This window comes from Anguilla rostrata, chromosome 2 (assembly GCF_018555375.3).
Source record: "Anguilla rostrata isolate EN2019 chromosome 2, ASM1855537v3, whole genome shotgun sequence".
NCBI classification, from domain to species: Eukaryota; Metazoa; Chordata; class Actinopteri; order Anguilliformes; family Anguillidae; genus Anguilla; species Anguilla rostrata.
Window position 1 is genome coordinate 33,205,325 of NC_057934.1, and position 19,405 is coordinate 33,224,729.

Below are 19,405 nucleotides of genomic sequence, written 5' to 3' on the forward strand. Positions count from 1 at the left end.
TGGGAATTAAAAATAATGGTGGTGATGCCTTGTCATCTGGTAGATATTTTAGACCGTAAACTCTTTATTAAGGGATACTTAGCATCTTATTTTCGTAATATGATTTAAGTTTGTATGCAGGCCTATGTTTTAAAGCAGTGGTGCAACTCATCAGAGGCGGTATGCAGGTTTCATTCACCCTCAGATCTTGATTATATAATTAGTTAAATTATTGTGAATTAGATGAGTTGTGCACAATGTGACCCTATGGTGACCCGATGTCCAAATAAATTTTCTTATTCTGTGCTCAATGCAGTTAACGATATGGCTGAAGATAATGGATCAAATAAGCAGCATTGTGAATGAACCTGCATACACTGCCTCATGGCGAGTCTACACCACTGTTTTAAAGGATACAAAATGGCTTCCAGGAAACGCAAGTTTCTGACAAACTGTCGGCACAATGGCCAGTAAAGTGGTCTTAGGAGGTTAGTGGTCTAAAGCAGTTGTTCTTAAATTTTGTCCTGGAAACCTCCTGTATATGCTGGTTTTCTTTCCAACCACAAGTGCAATCCCATAATTCTAACAAGCTGTTAATGTTTCTTAATTAGGAGCGTTTCATGTTTAGAAGGATTATTTACCCTCTTAAACCACATTGTTTCATACATTTTAGGTCAAAATAGGTATGCATGCCACAGAATCAAAGTCCCATGATTACACTGCTTATTGTGCTATATTGCAAACAATGACATAAAAATAAGTTCATTTTTTTTTAAGTAATTGAAACATAGACTGTTGTGTATCAGTATGCTCCTAATTAAGTTATTGAACACCTGTTTAAGCTCTTTCCCTAAACCTATTAGGTTTGACTGATTGTCATTTGCTTTGTCTTTGAATTCTTCATTATCTATGTAATGGTTAGTTTTAATGGCCAATTAGGAGTCTATTGATTCACATCAGTCTTCAATTTGATCAGATGGAACATTTTTTTACCTCTCTTTTTGTGTTTGTGAATATTGAAATTTTATTTTCCATGGTATGCATAGCTACAGTATGTCTAACATAATGTGGCTTAAGGGTAGATAATCCCTCTTAACACGAAAAGAGCAATTAAGAAAAATTTACAGCTTGTTAAAATTCTGGGATTGCAATTGTAGTTGGATTGAAAACAAGCATACACAGGGGGCCTCCAGGATCAAACTAGAGAACCACTATTCTAAAGCAAGGAAATACGCTTAACATAACCAAGGCAGCTTGTGCAGAAAAGTGGTTTCAGCAAGCCGTGCATTGTAACACCTTTATTTTACAGCAGTGGTGTCAAACTAATTGCCATGGAGGGCCGTGTGTATGCAGGTTTTCATTCCAACCATTATGCTGCCTAATTGAGTCAATTATCATTCAGCCATATGCATTTAACTGCATTGAAGCACAGAATATAAGAACATTTTTATTTAGACAATGCGGTCACCATAGACGCTAGGTCACCATTGTGCACAAACCTGCATCCCTAATTCAGCAAATAATTTAACTAATTATATAACCAAGATCTGAGGCTGGAATGAAAACCTGCATACACACAGCCCTCCATGGCAACGAGTTTGACACCACTGTTTATAGCATCCATTCATAATTATAAATATCTTTTTTTATATTGCACTGGTATGTCTTTCCTTGAGTGCAGCAACCTTAGGGTGTATGCGCCACAGGAAATGATCTGATAAATGAAAATAAGATGAAATGTAATTTTTGAAGAGTAATTAAGTCATACACACGTACAACCTCAGCAGGCATAGTGTCACTGGACAAACTACACTGTACAAAAATATATCTTTCGTTGCACACAAAAAGCTGTCTGGGCCAACTGAGAACTGACATACAACTTTTTTTTTACTTAAGGAAGTGAATCATACCTTTAAATGTTTTTATTTGAATCTTTATATTTTTCTTTCAAATTTTGAAACAGAGACTTTTGGTGGGATCTGCAGTTTGGATTTTAAATTACATTTTATCCTGCATGCTGGAGCAATTTCCAAAAGCTGGTGAATCGACATTGTATGCCTGTCCTCCTAATGAACTGTCCATTAAATTGTTTTTATTACACTGTTATTCAATACTAGCTTTGATTTGACATCACTTTACAAGTATCATCTGTTCAGAGATATGGAGTCTTATTCATTAATTGAAATTCACTGAACAAGTATAACAGAACCCTATAGAACAAGTAATTGAACAACTAATGGTGTTTAGTTCTCACCTAACTGTCCCAAAATATGTTGGTGTGATGTAATTTGAACAAAAATATGTTGATTGATTAAACAGCTTTATTTGTGTGTTTTTACTTACAGTATATATATATTGGACATTATTAAAATATATAGCCGATTTCTCTATTTGTTTCTTATTTTATCTGGTAGCCACTTCTCCAGAAAGACATTCACATTACATTCACATTACATTTATTTGGCAGACGCTTTTATCCAAAGCGACGTACAAAAAGTGCATTTCATGGTCATAGACAACTACTAAACACAGGTTCAGTAAGATACAATACTTATTTTGTACAGCTATTTCTAGCCAAGAACACAGTTTAGTTCACACAGTGAACACTATTCAGACCTAACCTCTGCAAAGCCAACTAGGCAGAAGAATAAGCTACAGTATTAGGACAAATACAAATTACCAAAAAGTGTTGGGATGGGGCAACATGTAACAAGTGTCATACAAGGCTATCATAGTTTATTAGGCTAACACACATCGTAGGGGGAATCAGAACAACAATAACTATAGGTTCTGAACAGCCAATAAAAACGGTGCTGGAATATAAGCTGGCGTTAGTCACCTCATAGTGTGTAGTGTTGGGCTCAGTTCAGTTTCAGTTCGGTCAATTCAGGAAATGAATTGAAATTAGGCTTATACCTGTAATGCTCTGTCAGGATTCATTGACTGAATTGACAGAATTGCCCCCACCATAGCATACACATGGAGCAGACCAATGTTCCACAACAGCAGCACACAACTCTGCATTCACACAACATCAAACAGCAAGTGTAAATGTAACGTTACGTTGCACCGCATGCCACTCAAAGTGATAAAACAGTAATATGAAAGAACACTGGAGCACACCGACTGGTCAGAGTACCAGGGAGCCAAGATGTATTGCTCTGAGTGATGCCATAGCCTTGAAAGCAGCTCTAACATAATGTCAACACAGATCAGCGTTCTGGTAACAGCTCAATCACACCCTGTGAGAGTTTGACTAGCATAAAAAACAGCATTTGCCCCCTGGACCAGGTCTGAGAAACTGCTTTACAATGGAATGAATTCAAACTGTTTTCTATGGGTTTAAGAGCTAGTCAGCCTGGAAAGGAGGGATAATGCTGTGCCTGAGCTTGAGGAGAAGCATATGGTTTTTCTTAAAATTTGGCCAATTTCACAGAATGATTATATATATATATATATATATATATATACACTGAATAAATAACATGTTTTTGTTTTTTAATACTCTATTTAACTACTTGCTAAAGTACAGATACAGCTTCATTAAGAGACAGCTAAAAATCACGTCTGTGGGGCAGCAATACTGGGCTACAGCTTGGAACAGATTGCTCACCATATAAGTGCAGACATTTTCCTGGAGTCCTGTGGAAAGGTGTATAACTGTCCATTGTGCCGCCCAAGGAGGGTGAGAGTTTCCTCCTCTTCATAACACTGTAACAGCTGGTTCTTCAGCCAATCAGGCACCTGAAATCTGGCTGTAGTAGCTTTGGAAGAATTTCAATGCTTCGGACAACAGTGGGTGAGCATCTCATGTGTTGAGGGGTTTAAAAGTGGTGAAAATGAGGACATAAATGGAGGTAGAAAGTTTGGTGCCCCCATGTGGATTGCTCATAAAAAAGGCTTCATTATCAATGTAAGTTCAACTTAGTTTCAGAATAATATGGCAAAAAAAACATTTGAATTGTTTACTTCTATATATATATATATATATTCATTACACGTGTATTTGAAGATGAGCAGCACTTGCAAATTTGCTTTTTTGACTAAAATATTAGAAAAATAATATATGACTTGTTATTTGGAAGCTAAGAATTAGGGCATTTTATTTTATAAATCCTTTTAAGGTTAATTTTGATTTGAAATCGTATCAAAAATATTCACTGATTTAAAATAGCCCATTTATTTTCTATGTAATTTAGCCCAGTACTTCACCGGAACTCCTGAGTAATTCAGAGCTAATATGACTCCCCTGCACTGCTGACACCCAACCAAACTTGAGTGCTGAAGTGGCCCCCATTTAAAGAGCATTTAAGGAGCATGATGGTATTGGAACCAACATGCAAGAATTCTGGACAGAATGTTGCAGTCCAGTGATGAATCCTTTATAGGTGTTCTTTCTTATCATATTAGTTCAATAAAAACCCCTGTAAACAGGTGAAAGTTGTGCTCTATTTAAGACTAGTGAGCAGTCAGGGGAGAAAGTTCAAGATAACGTCACAAACATCAGGTAGACCACTTAACATGCTTTATTTCAGCATCCAAAATAATTAAAAACATCTCGAATTATTATACATATACAAAATAGGTACAGATCCTCTTTTAACCCCCAAAGTGTGTCTGCTTCTCTGATTTTTTTCCTTAGTCTTTTCATTTTTTTTCATTTTCATTTTTTAAAAACCCTTCACTAGAAAGAAAACAAACAGGAACAAAAGGGTGAAAGATGTGTATTGCCAGGAGCCAGGAGATGACAACAAAAGCAGTCAAAAAACAAACAACAAAAACAAAACAAAAAGAAACAAAACAGGGGGGAAAGTGTAACAGCGAGTGGTAAGAAAATAGTGAAAACTGAAACAAATCCACTTGCTTAATCTACACCAGACATGCTCACATGCATCATATCTACAATAAGGATCTTTAAGTCAAACTCTGCTGTATAGTCTTCAACTCACTTTATAAAGAAAAACAAGCTCTGGCAGCAAGACATTTCTTAAAATGTGTAGCACCAAAGATCCTGTAAGTATAATTGACAATCACATATGACTAAAATCTATATTTTAGCACACACCACAAACAGGATCTTACGAAGAAATAGCACCTTTGACAACTGTTGCTTGCTTTTTCGATCATCGTTCTGCTGTGTAAAACCTGACCTGGTGTTTTTATGGAATGCTCTGGGTAACATTTTTTTTTGCTGAGGTAGCCATAAGATTTCAAATGAAGTCAAACCCCGGGTTCTCTACCATTTTGCCTGTGACGTTTAAGAACAGAACATTTCTGGTGATCGCTTTCCTTGTGGTTAGAACAACAAGACACTTCACTGTCATTTTTCAGATTTATTTAACACCAGAAAATGGTACATAGCATTTGTTTTTCATTGTCCTTCCGCAGTGGTAAAAAATGGCAAAAAGTCACCTGTATCTCATGTTTGTTCTTTTTAAACTCCAGGGGGATTTTACACTTTACAAGCATATATTATTTTCTTGTTGCCAGAGAACAAATGATTCTTTTAAAGTGTCCTTGATGTTGGTGTCAGCAAGAGTCGTGGTCCCAAAAAAAGTTTGTGTTTCTTTTTTTAAATGGATAACACACAAACACGTCCTCAGGAATGCAGTTTTAAGCAAGTTGATCAATTGTGGCCGAATGAAACTTACGTTTTTAATGGATAGAAAAACACTTTAGAGAGATGACTGCTAGGAAAAAAAAACATTTTCAAGTCCAGATTTCTTTTTTTACAAGAAGCAGACAGGGCCGACTTCAATGCCAAATTCCTGGTTGTTTGCACCAACATCCATAGGAGCGATGTCAATAATGGGCAGACGGGATGTTTTCGTTGTCTTGTAGTCAATGACCGTCTTGCCCCATGCACCAGTGTGTGACTGTAAGAAGGGGAAAGAAGAATGTCAGGTCTGGTGAGAAAGCTCTCCTACGTTGATTATACATTTCTCCTGGTGATAGCACATAGTACTATCGCTGCATATGAAACTATGAAAGTGGGAATGCACATCCATAACTCCTCACATGTAGTTATCTTACCCGTAACTTCTCACATCCATAACTCCTCACATGTAGTTATCATACCCATAACTCCTCATCTATAACTCCTCACATGTAGTTATCATATCCGTAACTTCTCACATCTATAACTCCTCACATGTAGTTATCATACCCGTAACTCCTCACATCCATAACTCCTCACATGTGGTTATCATACCTGTAACTCCTCACATCCATAACTCCTCACATGTAGTTACCATGCCATAACTCCTCATCTATAACTCCTCACATGTAGTTATCATACCCATAAGTCCTCATCTATAACTCCTCACATGTAGTTACCATACATGTAACTCCTCACATCCTAACTCCTCACATGTAGTTATCATACATGTAACTCCTCACATCCTAACTCCTCACATGTAGTTATCACACATGTAAATCCTCACATGCAGTAATCATACCATTAAGGTAATGAAACCACAACTCTAAACTCACAGTAGGACTATCTACAGTTGACTTCATTTGGTAGGGCTCTGGCAGCACCCAGCGGCTGACTTTAACAGTGCAGTGTGAGGGGTAACCCGCTGCCTGAGCTCCAGCGCGAGGCGAGAAGGACAGGGAGACTCACCGTGCAGCCGTCCTCGCTGACGCTGTACGTGAAGCGGCTGTTGCCCTCGGCTCTGATCTCGATGTCGTTGGAGCCTTGCAGAAGCAGGGCCTTCTTCAGGTTGCCAGTCTGCTGGTCCATGTAGGCGATGCTGTTCTTGCAGTGGTACGTGATGTTCTGGGAGGCCTCGTTGGCCATCAGGCGCAGGAAGGTCAACTGGATGTTGACATCCTCGGGATCAGAGCCCTCACTGCCATACTGGAACTGTGGGAGGAGGAGTGATTGAGGGGATGCAGGTTAGTGCAACAAAGAAACCACAACACAGTGTTTGCACAACTGAAATAATAACCATATGTAATGTAATTACACAGCTAATGTTGGGTTGAGGAAGAAATACACCCCTAGTCAATAGTGCTTGCTTTTGACTCACCTGGAAGCCCTCGGTCATAGATTCGCCGAACCAGACGTGCTTCTTCTCCTTGGGGTTCTTGCTGGTGTACCAGTTCTTCTTGGCAATTTCAGCCTGGCTGGGAGCAACACAGGTCTGGCCAGTCTCCATGTTACAGTAGACCTTGATGGCATCCAGTGCAGAGCCCTGGTTGGGGTCAATCCAGTACTCACCTGAGAGGGGGAAAAGAGAGCAGACCTGGTTAGCAAGTCACCATTAAAAAAAAAAAAAAAAGCAAGAATGCTGAGAATCAACTCTGGGCATCAACTGACCGTTCTTCCATTCAGGGTGGCACATCTTCAGGTCACGGCAGGCACGGGCGGGGTTCTTCTGGGTGCCCTCGGGGCTGCGAATGTTCTCGATCTTCTGGCTCAGGGACTTGAGAGTGGTGTCCACCTCCACGTCACGGTTACGCACTGCGTTAGCGTCATCGGCTCTGTAGCCAGATCTGAAGGGATCGGGGGCCTTCTCCTGGGCAGGCTGGGAAATGAAGCCGAAGTCGAAACCGCCACCTGGAGCACCAGGGGGACCAGGAGGTCCGGGGAGGCCAGGAGCACCCTGCGTGGAAAAGGGAGGAGAGACAGAGGAGGTCAGAGGAGGTCAGAGGTAGCGCCAAGGCTACAAAGTATTGCTGCAACCCCACAGAATGTGGGGGATTTGCAGCAGGTCTAAACACCAAACACGAGGGGTAAAAGTGGTTCACTTACAGCAGGTCCCATTTCACCAGCGCGACCACGGGGTCCAGGGGGTCCGATGGGGCCAGGCATACCATTCATGCCATCTTTGCCAGCAGAACCGGAAGAGCCAGCAGGTCCCTGATTGGGGAAGAGAGCACAACTAAGATTAGAACATCCTGTCGTCTTAAAACATGTTATACTGCACCAAATTTTACTTTAAAACAGAAGCAGATATCAATATATACCTCAGATTTAAATGAAATCTTAACTGTCATCTCAGTGTATAATATGTGTGAATATCAAGAAAAGGAGAAACTTGACAGCCATGAATCTGATAAGTTGTTTGACTGGAAATAACATGAGTGCTAATGGCGTCAAAAGGCAATTGGTTTCTTGTTGTATTTTAGCACTGTAGTGTGTTACCAGGTTATAATCATGTAATCGTGATGATTGTAATACTTACTCTTGGTCCAGGAGCACCAGAAGGTCCAGCAGGTCCTTGCTCTCCATGGGCGCCCTAAAAACAGAAACATCACAATATCTGACTGAGTATCATCTGAAAATGAGATTTGCAGTTAGCATGACAGTCAGGATTGACTTGAGGGAAATTAAAAACTACTATCTATATTAAAAGAAAGTAGCTTCTTAAATGACTCTTGAGTGACTGTCTATAAAGACGAACAGGCTTTATGTCTTTCATAGTCTCCCAGCATTCATAAATGTTTGACAGTAGAGCACTAGATAATGAAACATCCTTCTGCAGTGTCCGAGAGGAAGGAAGCCTCGCTGTCATTAAGGCCCACTTTCATAAAATAAAGTGCACGTTGTCCATTGAGAGAAGTACAGCGCAATGATGCGGGGGGTCGAAGGTCGATCCAGTAAGGCTTGGTTAAAGGCCTAGTTGAGCGATGAGGTTAAGTGTAAGTGCAGCACGGGCAGGCGTGGCCGTGCGGAGGCGTTTACTTACAGCAGGTCCGGGAAGACCCTGCAGACCGCTGAAACCTCTGTGTCCCTTCATGCCTCTGTCGCCAGCCTCTCCTGCCTCACCCTTGTCACCACGTGCTCCAGCGGGGCCCTGAGGAGAGGGGCAAACGCTTGTTACCCGTGCTATCTAAGGGGGATAATTAATGCCATCTGGGTGACTGCGTTCATAACGAGGCGGTGGACGTACAGCAGGGCCACGAACACCGGCGGGACCGCCGGGACCAGAGGGACCAGCAGGGCCCTAAAGTAGAGAGAGGAACACAAGGTGAGACAGCAATAAAGCACCTTCAATACATACTGATCAGACCGGTTAACCAGGGACCCGCCTTTAAATACAAATATGCATAATTCTTAACATTCAAGAGCTAAAAAAATTCTCATTTTTTACATAACTGAGACAAATATTGTGAAACAGCCAAGGAATTGGAAAGGTAAATTTAGAACAAGACACTTACAGCCTCTCCACGGTCTCCGTTCTTGCCAGATGGACCAATGGCGCCTGGGGGTCCAGGTGGTCCAGGGGCACCAGGAGCACCAGATGGGCCGCTCTCACCCCGGTCACCCTACAGGGAACAGACATAGAATCAAACAGGAATGAGCGAAACTTCACTGGCACAGATAACGGGTAAGTCCACATTTTACAGTACACAGAAATTGCTGCTTGAATGCATCAATATTCTTTGAAATGAGCAGGCTTACCTTGGGGCCAGCAGCACCATCGCGACCAGGAGCACCATCATGACCAGGGGAACCCTGATAAAGGACAAGTGCACATGCTAAGTGTGAGGTGTGCTGAGATCAGAATTGTAGAACCCTCAATTTCTGAGTACAAAGTATGAAAGCTGAAATAAAAAATAAGGAGCAGGTTGCCACATTTAGCTCCAGGCTGGCTATTGTATTGAATCCTCAATTCACATATGATATACATATACATAAACACGTATAACCAAGGGTATTATGTATTTAACAGTCTGCATAGCTTGTCTGTACGCCTCCTGTCGTACGGGTAAGGTTTCATCAACAGTAGCTAATGCACTGTAAACCCGGAATATTATTTATGCAACTTAATAAAGAGGTTTTTTCTACCTCACGGCCGGCTTCACCGGGAGCACCAGACAGTCCAGGGGGTCCCATGGGGCCAGGGGGGCCACGCTCACCAGAGGGGCCAACGGGTCCCTGCTTACCGGGCTCTCCCTGTTGGGACACAGATATGACAGGTCAAGGTTAGATCTGGAACCTAAAGAAACATCTATCCATCTGTGATTTCTATTTTTTACTGTTTTTATCATAAACTGCTTTTTTAAAGCTCCAAAATGGCTAGGTTGGTAAAGCCAATCTCCAGACTGGGCCCTATAGCATAAACATCCCAAGCTTTGGCTGAACAGTAGTTACCTTTGTCCCACAAGTTTCAGTCATCTGTGATTCCTGAGCTTAATGCTGTAATTGGTCCTCCCAGCAATATACCAGGCACTCACAGGCTATCAGTTGCCAGAAAGAGATGGGCCTCTCCTCTTATCAATGCTAGCTCTCCTGTAGTACTGTGGAATTTACTGTCTCAATGGCAACTGCGTTGGAGGGATGTGCAGGTTTCAGTCACAGTACCCCCTGTGCTGATCCATGCAATATAGCAGTATTGTGGTGTAAAATTGGGGAGAAAAGAATGATAAAACTTTCAAAAATTAGCAAGTGAAAAAGAGAGTCATAACTGGCGAGCCTCAAATTGGGGAGAAAAACATGACATAAAATTGTCATAAAAAGATGTAAAATTTAGAAAAAAAATGACAATTCCAAAAATGATGTGTGTGCCAGTATACAATGTGCAGTTTCCCTTTGTAGGCATCTTGATTATCAGTCCGTTAGAGAAATATACCCTCAGTGGGATAAGGTCAGGAGGGAAACTACTGATCTAAAATTTGATTAATGAACCATGTGGTTACCTTAAGGAGGGTTGTGGAGTGTAGGCGACACTTTTAAATCCTCTAAATACACACTATCATCAAACCTGTTCCATAACCAGCCCATAGGCAAGCTAGCACATTCTAGCTTTAAATTAGCATTATAATTTGTATTACTTAAATTTTTTCAAAAACTAATAGTCAGTTAGCTAGATAGCCTGGCCAATAAGCTATCTAGCAAGCTGGGTAGCCCAGTCAGCCATGTGTCAGAGAGACATTTCCTCATTCGAAAACCAGAATATCACCTTCCTTTCCCTTTACTGTCTCTCACTAGATTTCATTTTGTTGTTGCAATACCAGATGGTGAATATTAACACACCAAAATTGTGCTCATCCAATCATATAACAGTGTGCCATGTGCACATAATGAGTCACAGAGACTCAAGCCATTAAGACTAACAATGTGTGACTCTACAGCAGAAAGAAGGGTGAGCTCTTGGAGGAATTATGCAGTAGGAGGTTTAATTCTAAATGACTCATGTATCATTAGAAGAACATCTCAAATAAGAAGATGCTTTACCAATGCTAATGAGCTCTCTGATTCCATTTCTTGTGTCTGTGATCTTAATAGAGGACTATGCGCAGCCAACTTGCTATTCGTGGATGCAGACAGTGGCTGTGTCTAGAATACATATTTCTGATGATGGTGGTCAGGTGTAAGAGCACATGCCTTCACAATCCACCATGACCATGTCTTCAAGATAAGCCTTATGGATGTCATTGATCAAGAAAAGCAGGATAACAAGTTCATATTGCCCAATTAGGGAGCATCTAGGATCTGAAATCCTTGGCCACAGATGATGACATCATGGAGGCCTTCCATGTCACACCAACAACCGACCTCTGCTATCAAAATCATTAACAAACTTTTCATTAAGAATTTGTCTCACCTAGAGTGCTTTTAAGCTAGGTTTTAGTAACATATAAAAGGGTACACCATGGACACACGATGGACACAAAGAACTTGTAATTAAAGAGCCCATGTGCACTCATTGCTGAAAATCCAAGATGTACAGTGGCAGGCATCAGCAGCTGGTTTTTGAGAACAGTCCCACCTGGAGAAGTCATTAGTGCTATCTCTCTGTGTGTTTATTCGGGAGCTGGGCGTATGCCACTCACAGATGGGCCGGGGAGGCCACCGAAACCCCTCTCGCCTCTCTGTCCGGGCAGACCCACGATACCACGCTGTCCAGCAATACCCTGAGGTCCGGGGATACCAGGGGCGCCCTGTGGGAGAGAAAAGACGCAGCTCAGCACAATGTCCTCCCCACCCACACCGCCGCAGCTCAGCACAATGTCCTCCCCACCCACACCGCCGCAGCTCAGCACAATGTCCTCCCCACCCACACCGCCGCAGCTCAGCACAATGCCCTCCCCACCCACACCGCCGCAGCGCAGCACAAATAAGCCGGCTGCACATTGTCACATGGGCACAGAACGCTCATTGATTTTCTGCACTCTGTCCATTCTAAAACATCCGGACTGTTCAGATTTTACATCACCCTACAGTGGCGAGAATTAGCTCTGCTAATTTTATCGCTAGGCGCAGGATCTGCGGCCAGGCGTGCGAACGGCCCCTACTCGCCGTCAGCTCCGCCCGCACAGCCCTCGGGGGCCGGAAAGCCGGCGCCATTTTGACAGTACTTACAGCGGGACCGTCGGACCCAGCGGATCCTTTCTCGCCATGGGGTCCGGCAGGGCCAGCGGGGCCAGGCTCACCGGGACGTCCAGCAATGCCAGTCTCACCACGGTTGCCACGAGCTCCCTCCTTTCCACCGGGTCCGGGGGGACCAGGGGGTCCGCCAGCACCCTAAGAGGCAGAGCGAAGTGAGGAGAAGTGAGAACCCGGTCTGCTATCAAAACATATGCTCTGTGGCACGACATTCAGCGATACGTCCTGTAATCTCCATCAATGGACAGAATGTGTGCATTGGTGTTCGCCACCAATATGAATAGGGTCTGAGATATTACCGACTAGGACTGAGAACTGGTGTTTGATGTTAAGAGTAATGTATGGGTGAGTCCATCTGGTGAGAATTTCATAAATGTTGATGATGGAAATGATACATGATATTCGGTCATTATTATTATTATTATTATTATGTCATTATCACGTGTGAGTAGGAGTGAAGAGGAGGAGGATGAAGATACTTACAGCAGGGCCAGGGGGACCAACTCTACCAACAGCACCAGGGAAACCAGTAGCACCCTATAAACACCAGAAAAAAACTGGGCTGCCTAACTTGTTCTCCAATATTCAATATCCAAACAACAAAAAAGACATTGCATTCCACAGACACTATTACCCAAATGACCTTTTTATACACATCCATGTATACACCCGTATAGTATATGGAAGCATTTCAGGTGCCTTGCTAAAGGGAATAACAGCAGCACCCCAGTCCAATCCACAATGTTTACATTGTAAGCACAGCTGCCAAACCAAAATACTACATTGCCACCGAGAGGTTGAAATATTTCAGAAATGAATATACAACAAATGCTAACCTAAATTTTCAAAATGTCATTGTCCCAGAGGGACTTAGAACTATACTGTAAAATTCAGAAGCAGCACTGTACTGCAATCAGTACATATCAGTACATGTATGCAAATGTGCTTTTAAATCTACACTATTCTATAATCAAATAATTTTAATTAATACATTTCTTTAACCTCTCATTAAATGTAATTACCAAGCCAAATTTCCATTAAGCTAATTACAAATTTTAATTTGTGCAATCCTCGTAACACTGATTGATCTCCATTTCAGACTTTCTGTATTGATTCTGATATCTTCGTACAGTCATTTATTTCAGTTCAACAGAATTGAACTTGTGAGGATCCGAGAGTTTACAGAGGAAATGAGCTGTTACTCACAGGGGGACCAGCACCACCACGAGCACCCTTGGCTCCGGCGTTACCAGCGGGACCCTACGGAGAAAACCATTAGCGAGTCAGCCAGCCTCGAACAAACACTTGTCCAATGGCCAGATACTGCGAAGCTCCTACTGTATTACCACTCATGTTTTAACTCAGTGAGGTGGGGCACTTGATTAAACAAATGACGGACAGACACTCATGCATCAAGATGCTTTATCTTTGCTTCGCGCAGCCAGCTTACAGATTTCCCAGTGCATTACACAACGTAGACGTGTAACTTTTTGCTCATTGGAGTAATTAGAGTTACTAACAGGGTTATTTCACAACTCTAGTAAAGCTACAGTCGGCCATAGTTACACCTATGTCCACACTACGGATTTGCCTGAGCAGTCAAGCAACAGCAGTTCTGAGAGTTGTTCATGTTTGAAGTCAGGGAGGACAGAAAGACGGCTACCTGTGGTCCAGCAGCACCAGCAGGGCCAGCATGTCCGGGAGCACCAGCATCACCCTTGGGGCCACTATCACCAGTCTCTCCCTTTGCTCCAGGCTGGCCATCAGCACCCTGTAGGAGAGAAAGTAATGTCACAAATGGCCTTGACAACAGTTGGGTTTTTATCAGTCCTATTACGTATTTACTGTTAAGTCAAGGCATACTAATTCAAGAAGGAGATATACATTGAGCTTTAATAGCACAAATATACTTATTTTATCTCAATTTATTTGTTTATTTATTTCTCCTTTATTGAACTAGGTGTGTTCCACTGAGATGTCTATCTCTTTTTCAATACAACCATACAATTTTTAATTCCACAAGGTATCCAGGCATTTTAATATTTTCTTAGTCTTCAGACGGGGCTACACAAAATGGGAATGTTGATGTTATTAGGTGTGTACTAAGCTATAATAAGCTGTAAGGTATGTTTTTGATTAATGTATGTCTGTCAATGCAATCATGTCTTTTTTAGATTGTACAGAGAATCTGACAGGGAACTATACTCACAGGAGGTCCAGCAAATCCAGCAGGTCCAGGGGCACCAGGCTCACCACGCTCACCCTGAGGGGTAGGAAAAGGGCAAATGTCAGAGGTCAAATGTCCGAAAATCGCTGACCTTTCCGTGAATTACGCGCCCAGAGTTTTTTAAACAATACTCGGTGTGCTCTAGCTCTGTGCATTACCCATTAGTGGTACACCTTGACTGTGGGCAGCAGTGTAGTATAACGGCTGAGGGGCTGGAACTGTAACCTAAAGCAGGTTCGATTCCCTGGCAGGACACCGCCGTTGTACCCTTGAGCAAGGTACCTAACCTACATTGCTCCAGTATATATCCAGCTGTATAATTGGATACAATGTAAGTCGCTCTGGATAAGAGCGTCTGCTAAATGCCTATAATGTAATGTAATGTAATGAGTACAGCAGAGAGAAAATTAGCCTCCAGGATTACTCTAAAAGTGTGACACGCCCTGTGAATAATGCTGTGGTGAAACGCTGGTTTGGCATGGAGGTGTGTACACAGTGCAGAGGGCTCGGTTAGCTACTCACAGGGGAACCACGACCGCCAGTAGGACCAGCAGGGCCAACAGGACCACCCTCACCCTGGGCGGAGAGGAAGAGGAGAGAGGTACAAGGTGAGGACTTCAAAGAGCACACCAGGTCAACAGCACCAACAACAGCGCGCATAATCGTTATAAAGCACCTACAAATAAAACATGAAACTCTATATTATGTTTACATCCAGAGCTGCAAATATATTTAGGTGGTCTGTCTCTATTTTCAAAAATAAATATGCTGATCCTGTATAGTTGTCACAGCAGAGAGGAGTCCCAATAATTGCATGAAATTGACACTAAGTCATATTTGTCAGGATTTATTAGTAACACATGCCTACTGCACACTCTTCACATGTAGACTGGTTGGGACTCACGCCAGGCCCATTTTACCTGCTTCCCTTTTCATTCTGGGATTTACCTTCTCTCCAGCACCACCAGGGGGGCCAGGAAGACCAATGGGACCAGTCAGACCACGGAGGCCATCCTTTCCAGGGCCACCATCGGCACCCTTGGGACCTCCATCACCCTGAAAGGACAGATGAAAGTGAATCTCTGGATCTACTGAAACCTGCAATACTGGGTCACGAGCAGTGTACCCTAAATGCTCTACACCTGCAGAGGCCATGTTTGGTAAAAGCTCTACTACGCCTGACTACATCCTCTAGTATTTTATTTTAGCAACATGGGTCAGTGGGATTATAAAATTAAATAATCACACTGATGTTTGCTTGTTGTCCATTCACTAAATATTTAAATTTCCCGTTATATATATCGGTGCGTGTGCGTGCGTGTGTGTGTGTGTGCATGCGTGCGTGCGTGTGTGTGTGTGTGTGTGTGTGCATGTGTGTTTGTACGTGCGTGCGTGTGTGCATACGTGCATGTGTGTGCGTGTGTGTATGTGCGTGTTTGTGTGCATGTGTTTGAGTAACATGTTTGTGCATGCAGTCACATTACTTACTCTATCACCTCTGGCACCGGGCATGCCACCAGCACCACGCTCACCAGGCATTCCCTGCATACCGGGGGCACCCAGAGCACCGGGGGCTCCGGCAGCACCTGGCTCACCCTGGAAGTCAGAGAGAGAAGGGAGGGTGATCAGCATGTGAGCTGCATAAATCCACTGCTGCAAATGTCTGTGATAAGTTTTACAGGAAGTCAATGTCATATCCCAAGCCCTCAGAATGCTCATTCGGGCTCATACACCAACACCATCTTTGACGTTGTGAAGTTAATAAATTGTATGATTTTCTGGCTCAGAGCAGTAGTAAGAATTCAAACATTAATTTGCAACACTGTGCGAATGAATTTACATCAGCATGTAAAGTAAAGAGGATCGGGTCCTGCAGATTTATGAACTAAGCAGTACACAAACCGACTGGTGATCACACCTAAACCAGCTTTGCTACTGAAACAGCATTATGACTTTGACAGCCTGTGTGCTTGGGCTGAACCATAGAGGAACACGTCACTGGAGCTGGATGTGGCCCCAAGCTATAGGGATGTAGCCATCCTCACCTTAGGACCATCGTTACCAGCTGGGCCAGGAGAACCACGGTGTCCAGCAGGGCCAACGCCGCCAGGGGCACCACGCTCTCCAGGGAAACCTCTGTCACCCTGGGTGGGGTAGCGAGAGACGTATGGTTAGTAGGGTGGTGGTTTGGTAGCTACCTTGCTAGAATGGTAACATAATCATTTTGGGGTGGGAGGGAGGAGGGATGAGATTTTGTAGTACTTACTCTGGGTCCAGATGGTCCAGGACTACCGGTCTCACCAGCAGGACCCTAAAAACAAACAATAAGGATTAATCTGTTAATCCATTAGAGTTGATCAGACTCAATGAAGATATATTAGATCATTTAAGTTTTTTTTTTTATTATATCTGAAAATTAGAAGCTACATTCATGTACGATTAGTAGAAGACTCAACGTTTGATTAAATATATAAAAGTGAGGCTAAAATATTAAAGGTATTTTAATATTAAAATAAAAATTGAATATTGAAATTTTTTTAAATGAATTTCCACATCCTGTATATCCTTCATCAGTGAAAGGTGTTGTTCCGTTGGAAAACCTTGTACATCTAAATTATAAAACACCAACAGAAGGTGCTAATGATAATTACAGAGGAACCTGAAGTCAATGCCTCTAAATATACCAAGGTACTTATCAAGTACTTAATGAGATCTTACGTCACAGCAAATCCAAACTTTTAAAAAAATTTCTGAACTTTCCCAGGTGAACTGGCTCTCTCTCAGGAGGGTCTGACACTGATGATCAGACGCAAGAGCTTACCCCTTCGCCAGGCTTGCCAGCCTCACCAGTTGCACCCTGGGGTCCGGGCAGACCCTAAAACAGAGACACAACAACGTTGATTTAGATTTTGTATCCAAAACCAAGGGAGAGCATTCAATAAGGGATAATATAAAATATAGAGTTTATAGATGTGTGGAGGAAATCTACCTGGAATCCAGGAGCCCCAGCAGGTCCCTGCTCGCCTTTCTCTCCTGCAGGTCCCTGAGGGTAGACAGAAAAGACATAGGATTACATGTTATTAAGCACATGACATGCCTGTAATCCTCCAGGCATGAGAACTGCCATATTAAACAAGATAGGTAACGGAAATAGAGACAAAAATAAAGCATGCTCTTCAGAGCAGCCATCTTTAAAGTCAGGCCAAGGTCATCCTGCTTCACATGCTGCATGTGAAGACTGTTTAAATTGATTTTGTTCCTCAAACTCAGGTACTTTGGGTATCTACAAATCAGTGGTGCCGTATATTTACAGTTACTAGGCATGTGGAGCCAGCATAAATAAGGAGACATTGACTATAGTTTTGAGTGAGGCCAGTATAGAGGAACACAACCGTAACTCCCGCAGGTCAAAAGAGCATCACTGCATGGGACCACCAGCAAGAAGGGCAGAAGGTCTCAAAAAACATGATTGACAGATGTCATACTTACACCAGGGCCAGGAGCACCAGGTGCACCAACATCACCATCTTTGCCAGGGGCACCCTGGGAAAAAAGGCATTTTGAATTTTAGATAAAAAACAATGCAGTATGCTGTATCTTGCTTTAAATCCTCATTTAAAGTGTCTTAATACACATTTTTAAATAAATACTCCAATCACAATATCGCCAAGAAGAGGGACATTGTATTTTTCAGTGCACATTCTTAAACACAAGCAGGTGTTTTTAACTGTTTATTTATTTTGAAAGTGTGATAAATGTTTTCATCTTTTTCACCAGGGTGAAATGGTGGCGGTACTTACAAGAGGACCAGCGGGTCCCACAGCGCCTCTCTCGCCAGCCTTTCCAGCATCACCCTAAGGGGGAGAAGAGGGAAAGTTCTTCATTCCTCAGTTCTCAGCTTGAATGATTCCAGTTTACACCTTTATACACAGTGGATCACATTTTACAACTCATTCACGCTAATTTTGCATTACAAAAATCCCCCGAGGCTATATTAAGATAGCCCTCTTGTCGTACAGTTTGTACTTCATCTAGAACTCAGGAATGACTGACCATTTAAGTGATTATAAGGGATATTTAAGCCATGGCAAGGTGGCACATGGTGAGAATTCTGACACAAAATGGCTGCCATGCTTCACACAGGTGGGTACTAGGGATTGGTGGTGGTTGAGGTATTTGCCCTCCTTTAAGATCTATTTAAAATACAATGTAACATATCTACAGCTATGTGTCTTCAAATGAACTTGTTTATGTCCATTCTGAAATGTGTCAAACTATATTGATTAACATTGTGCCCTTCTTGAAAAGAATGAAGGAATATGCCTTCCATGCAGATTTACCATATTACAATGCATGATGAGATATGGGATATTGCATTCTATGATGGATAAGGATACTTGAGCAATGGAATATGGGATATTGGAAATCAAGATGACATACGAGATACAGAGAGAATTCCGTCAATTCTGCCCACGTCTTATTTCACATCAGAGCTTACACAATCCACATGATCCACAGTAGAGGCCTTCATGGGTTCAAAAAGATGCACCCAACCCAAAATACACCTGTGGGCTTCGTTCCCAAACCCAACCCATTTTCAAATGATGGAGACCAGAACCTGAAGAGAGCTGTGGATACCCAGATCCAAACCCCAGTTTTTTCCTTTTCCTTGTCAGCAGTCACCTCAACACAGATGAGTTAACTGCTTATTGTTGCTCACTGTACAATCTCCCAACTAATGAGCATTTTATTTTGGAAAAGAAAGGTTCCATCTTGATCACAATTCAAACTCTCATAATCCCAATAACAAGGGTTGTGTGTTTTGAGCTGCACCGCATGTGATTCCTTTCACAAAATAA

The 19,405-nt window shown here is 42.4% G+C and overlaps 1 protein-coding gene across 1 annotated transcript in view; it reads right to left on the minus strand.

The window, feature by feature from the left end:
• Positions 1-4,489: 4,489 nt before the first annotated feature.
• The window catches only part of col1a1b (collagen, type I, alpha 1b), a 29,245-nt gene continuing 14,329 nt past the window's right edge, over positions 4,490-19,405 (minus strand). Inside the window, exons 26-51 of the mRNA XM_064321721.1 lie at positions 18,347-18,400; positions 18,036-18,089; positions 17,536-17,589; positions 17,368-17,421; positions 16,813-16,857; positions 16,592-16,690; positions 16,035-16,142; positions 15,495-15,602; positions 15,069-15,122; positions 14,529-14,582; positions 13,983-14,090; positions 13,526-13,579; positions 12,803-12,856; positions 12,296-12,457; positions 11,767-11,874; positions 9,779-9,886; positions 9,392-9,445; positions 9,148-9,255; positions 8,880-8,933; positions 8,676-8,783; positions 8,172-8,225; positions 7,739-7,846; positions 7,304-7,589; positions 7,014-7,204; positions 6,605-6,847; positions 4,490-5,855 (exon numbers count right to left, since the gene is read on the minus strand). Coding sequence (XP_064177791.1) covers positions 5,709-5,855; positions 6,605-6,847; positions 7,014-7,204; positions 7,304-7,589; positions 7,739-7,846; positions 8,172-8,225; positions 8,676-8,783; positions 8,880-8,933; positions 9,148-9,255; positions 9,392-9,445; positions 9,779-9,886; positions 11,767-11,874; positions 12,296-12,457; positions 12,803-12,856; positions 13,526-13,579; positions 13,983-14,090; positions 14,529-14,582; positions 15,069-15,122; positions 15,495-15,602; positions 16,035-16,142; positions 16,592-16,690; positions 16,813-16,857; positions 17,368-17,421; positions 17,536-17,589; positions 18,036-18,089; positions 18,347-18,400 — 2,631 coding nt within the window. The 3' untranslated portion in view covers positions 4,490-5,708. The remainder of the gene's footprint in view (positions 5,856-6,604; positions 6,848-7,013; positions 7,205-7,303; positions 7,590-7,738; positions 7,847-8,171; positions 8,226-8,675; positions 8,784-8,879; positions 8,934-9,147; positions 9,256-9,391; positions 9,446-9,778; positions 9,887-11,766; positions 11,875-12,295; positions 12,458-12,802; positions 12,857-13,525; positions 13,580-13,982; positions 14,091-14,528; positions 14,583-15,068; positions 15,123-15,494; positions 15,603-16,034; positions 16,143-16,591; positions 16,691-16,812; positions 16,858-17,367; positions 17,422-17,535; positions 17,590-18,035; positions 18,090-18,346; positions 18,401-19,405) is intronic.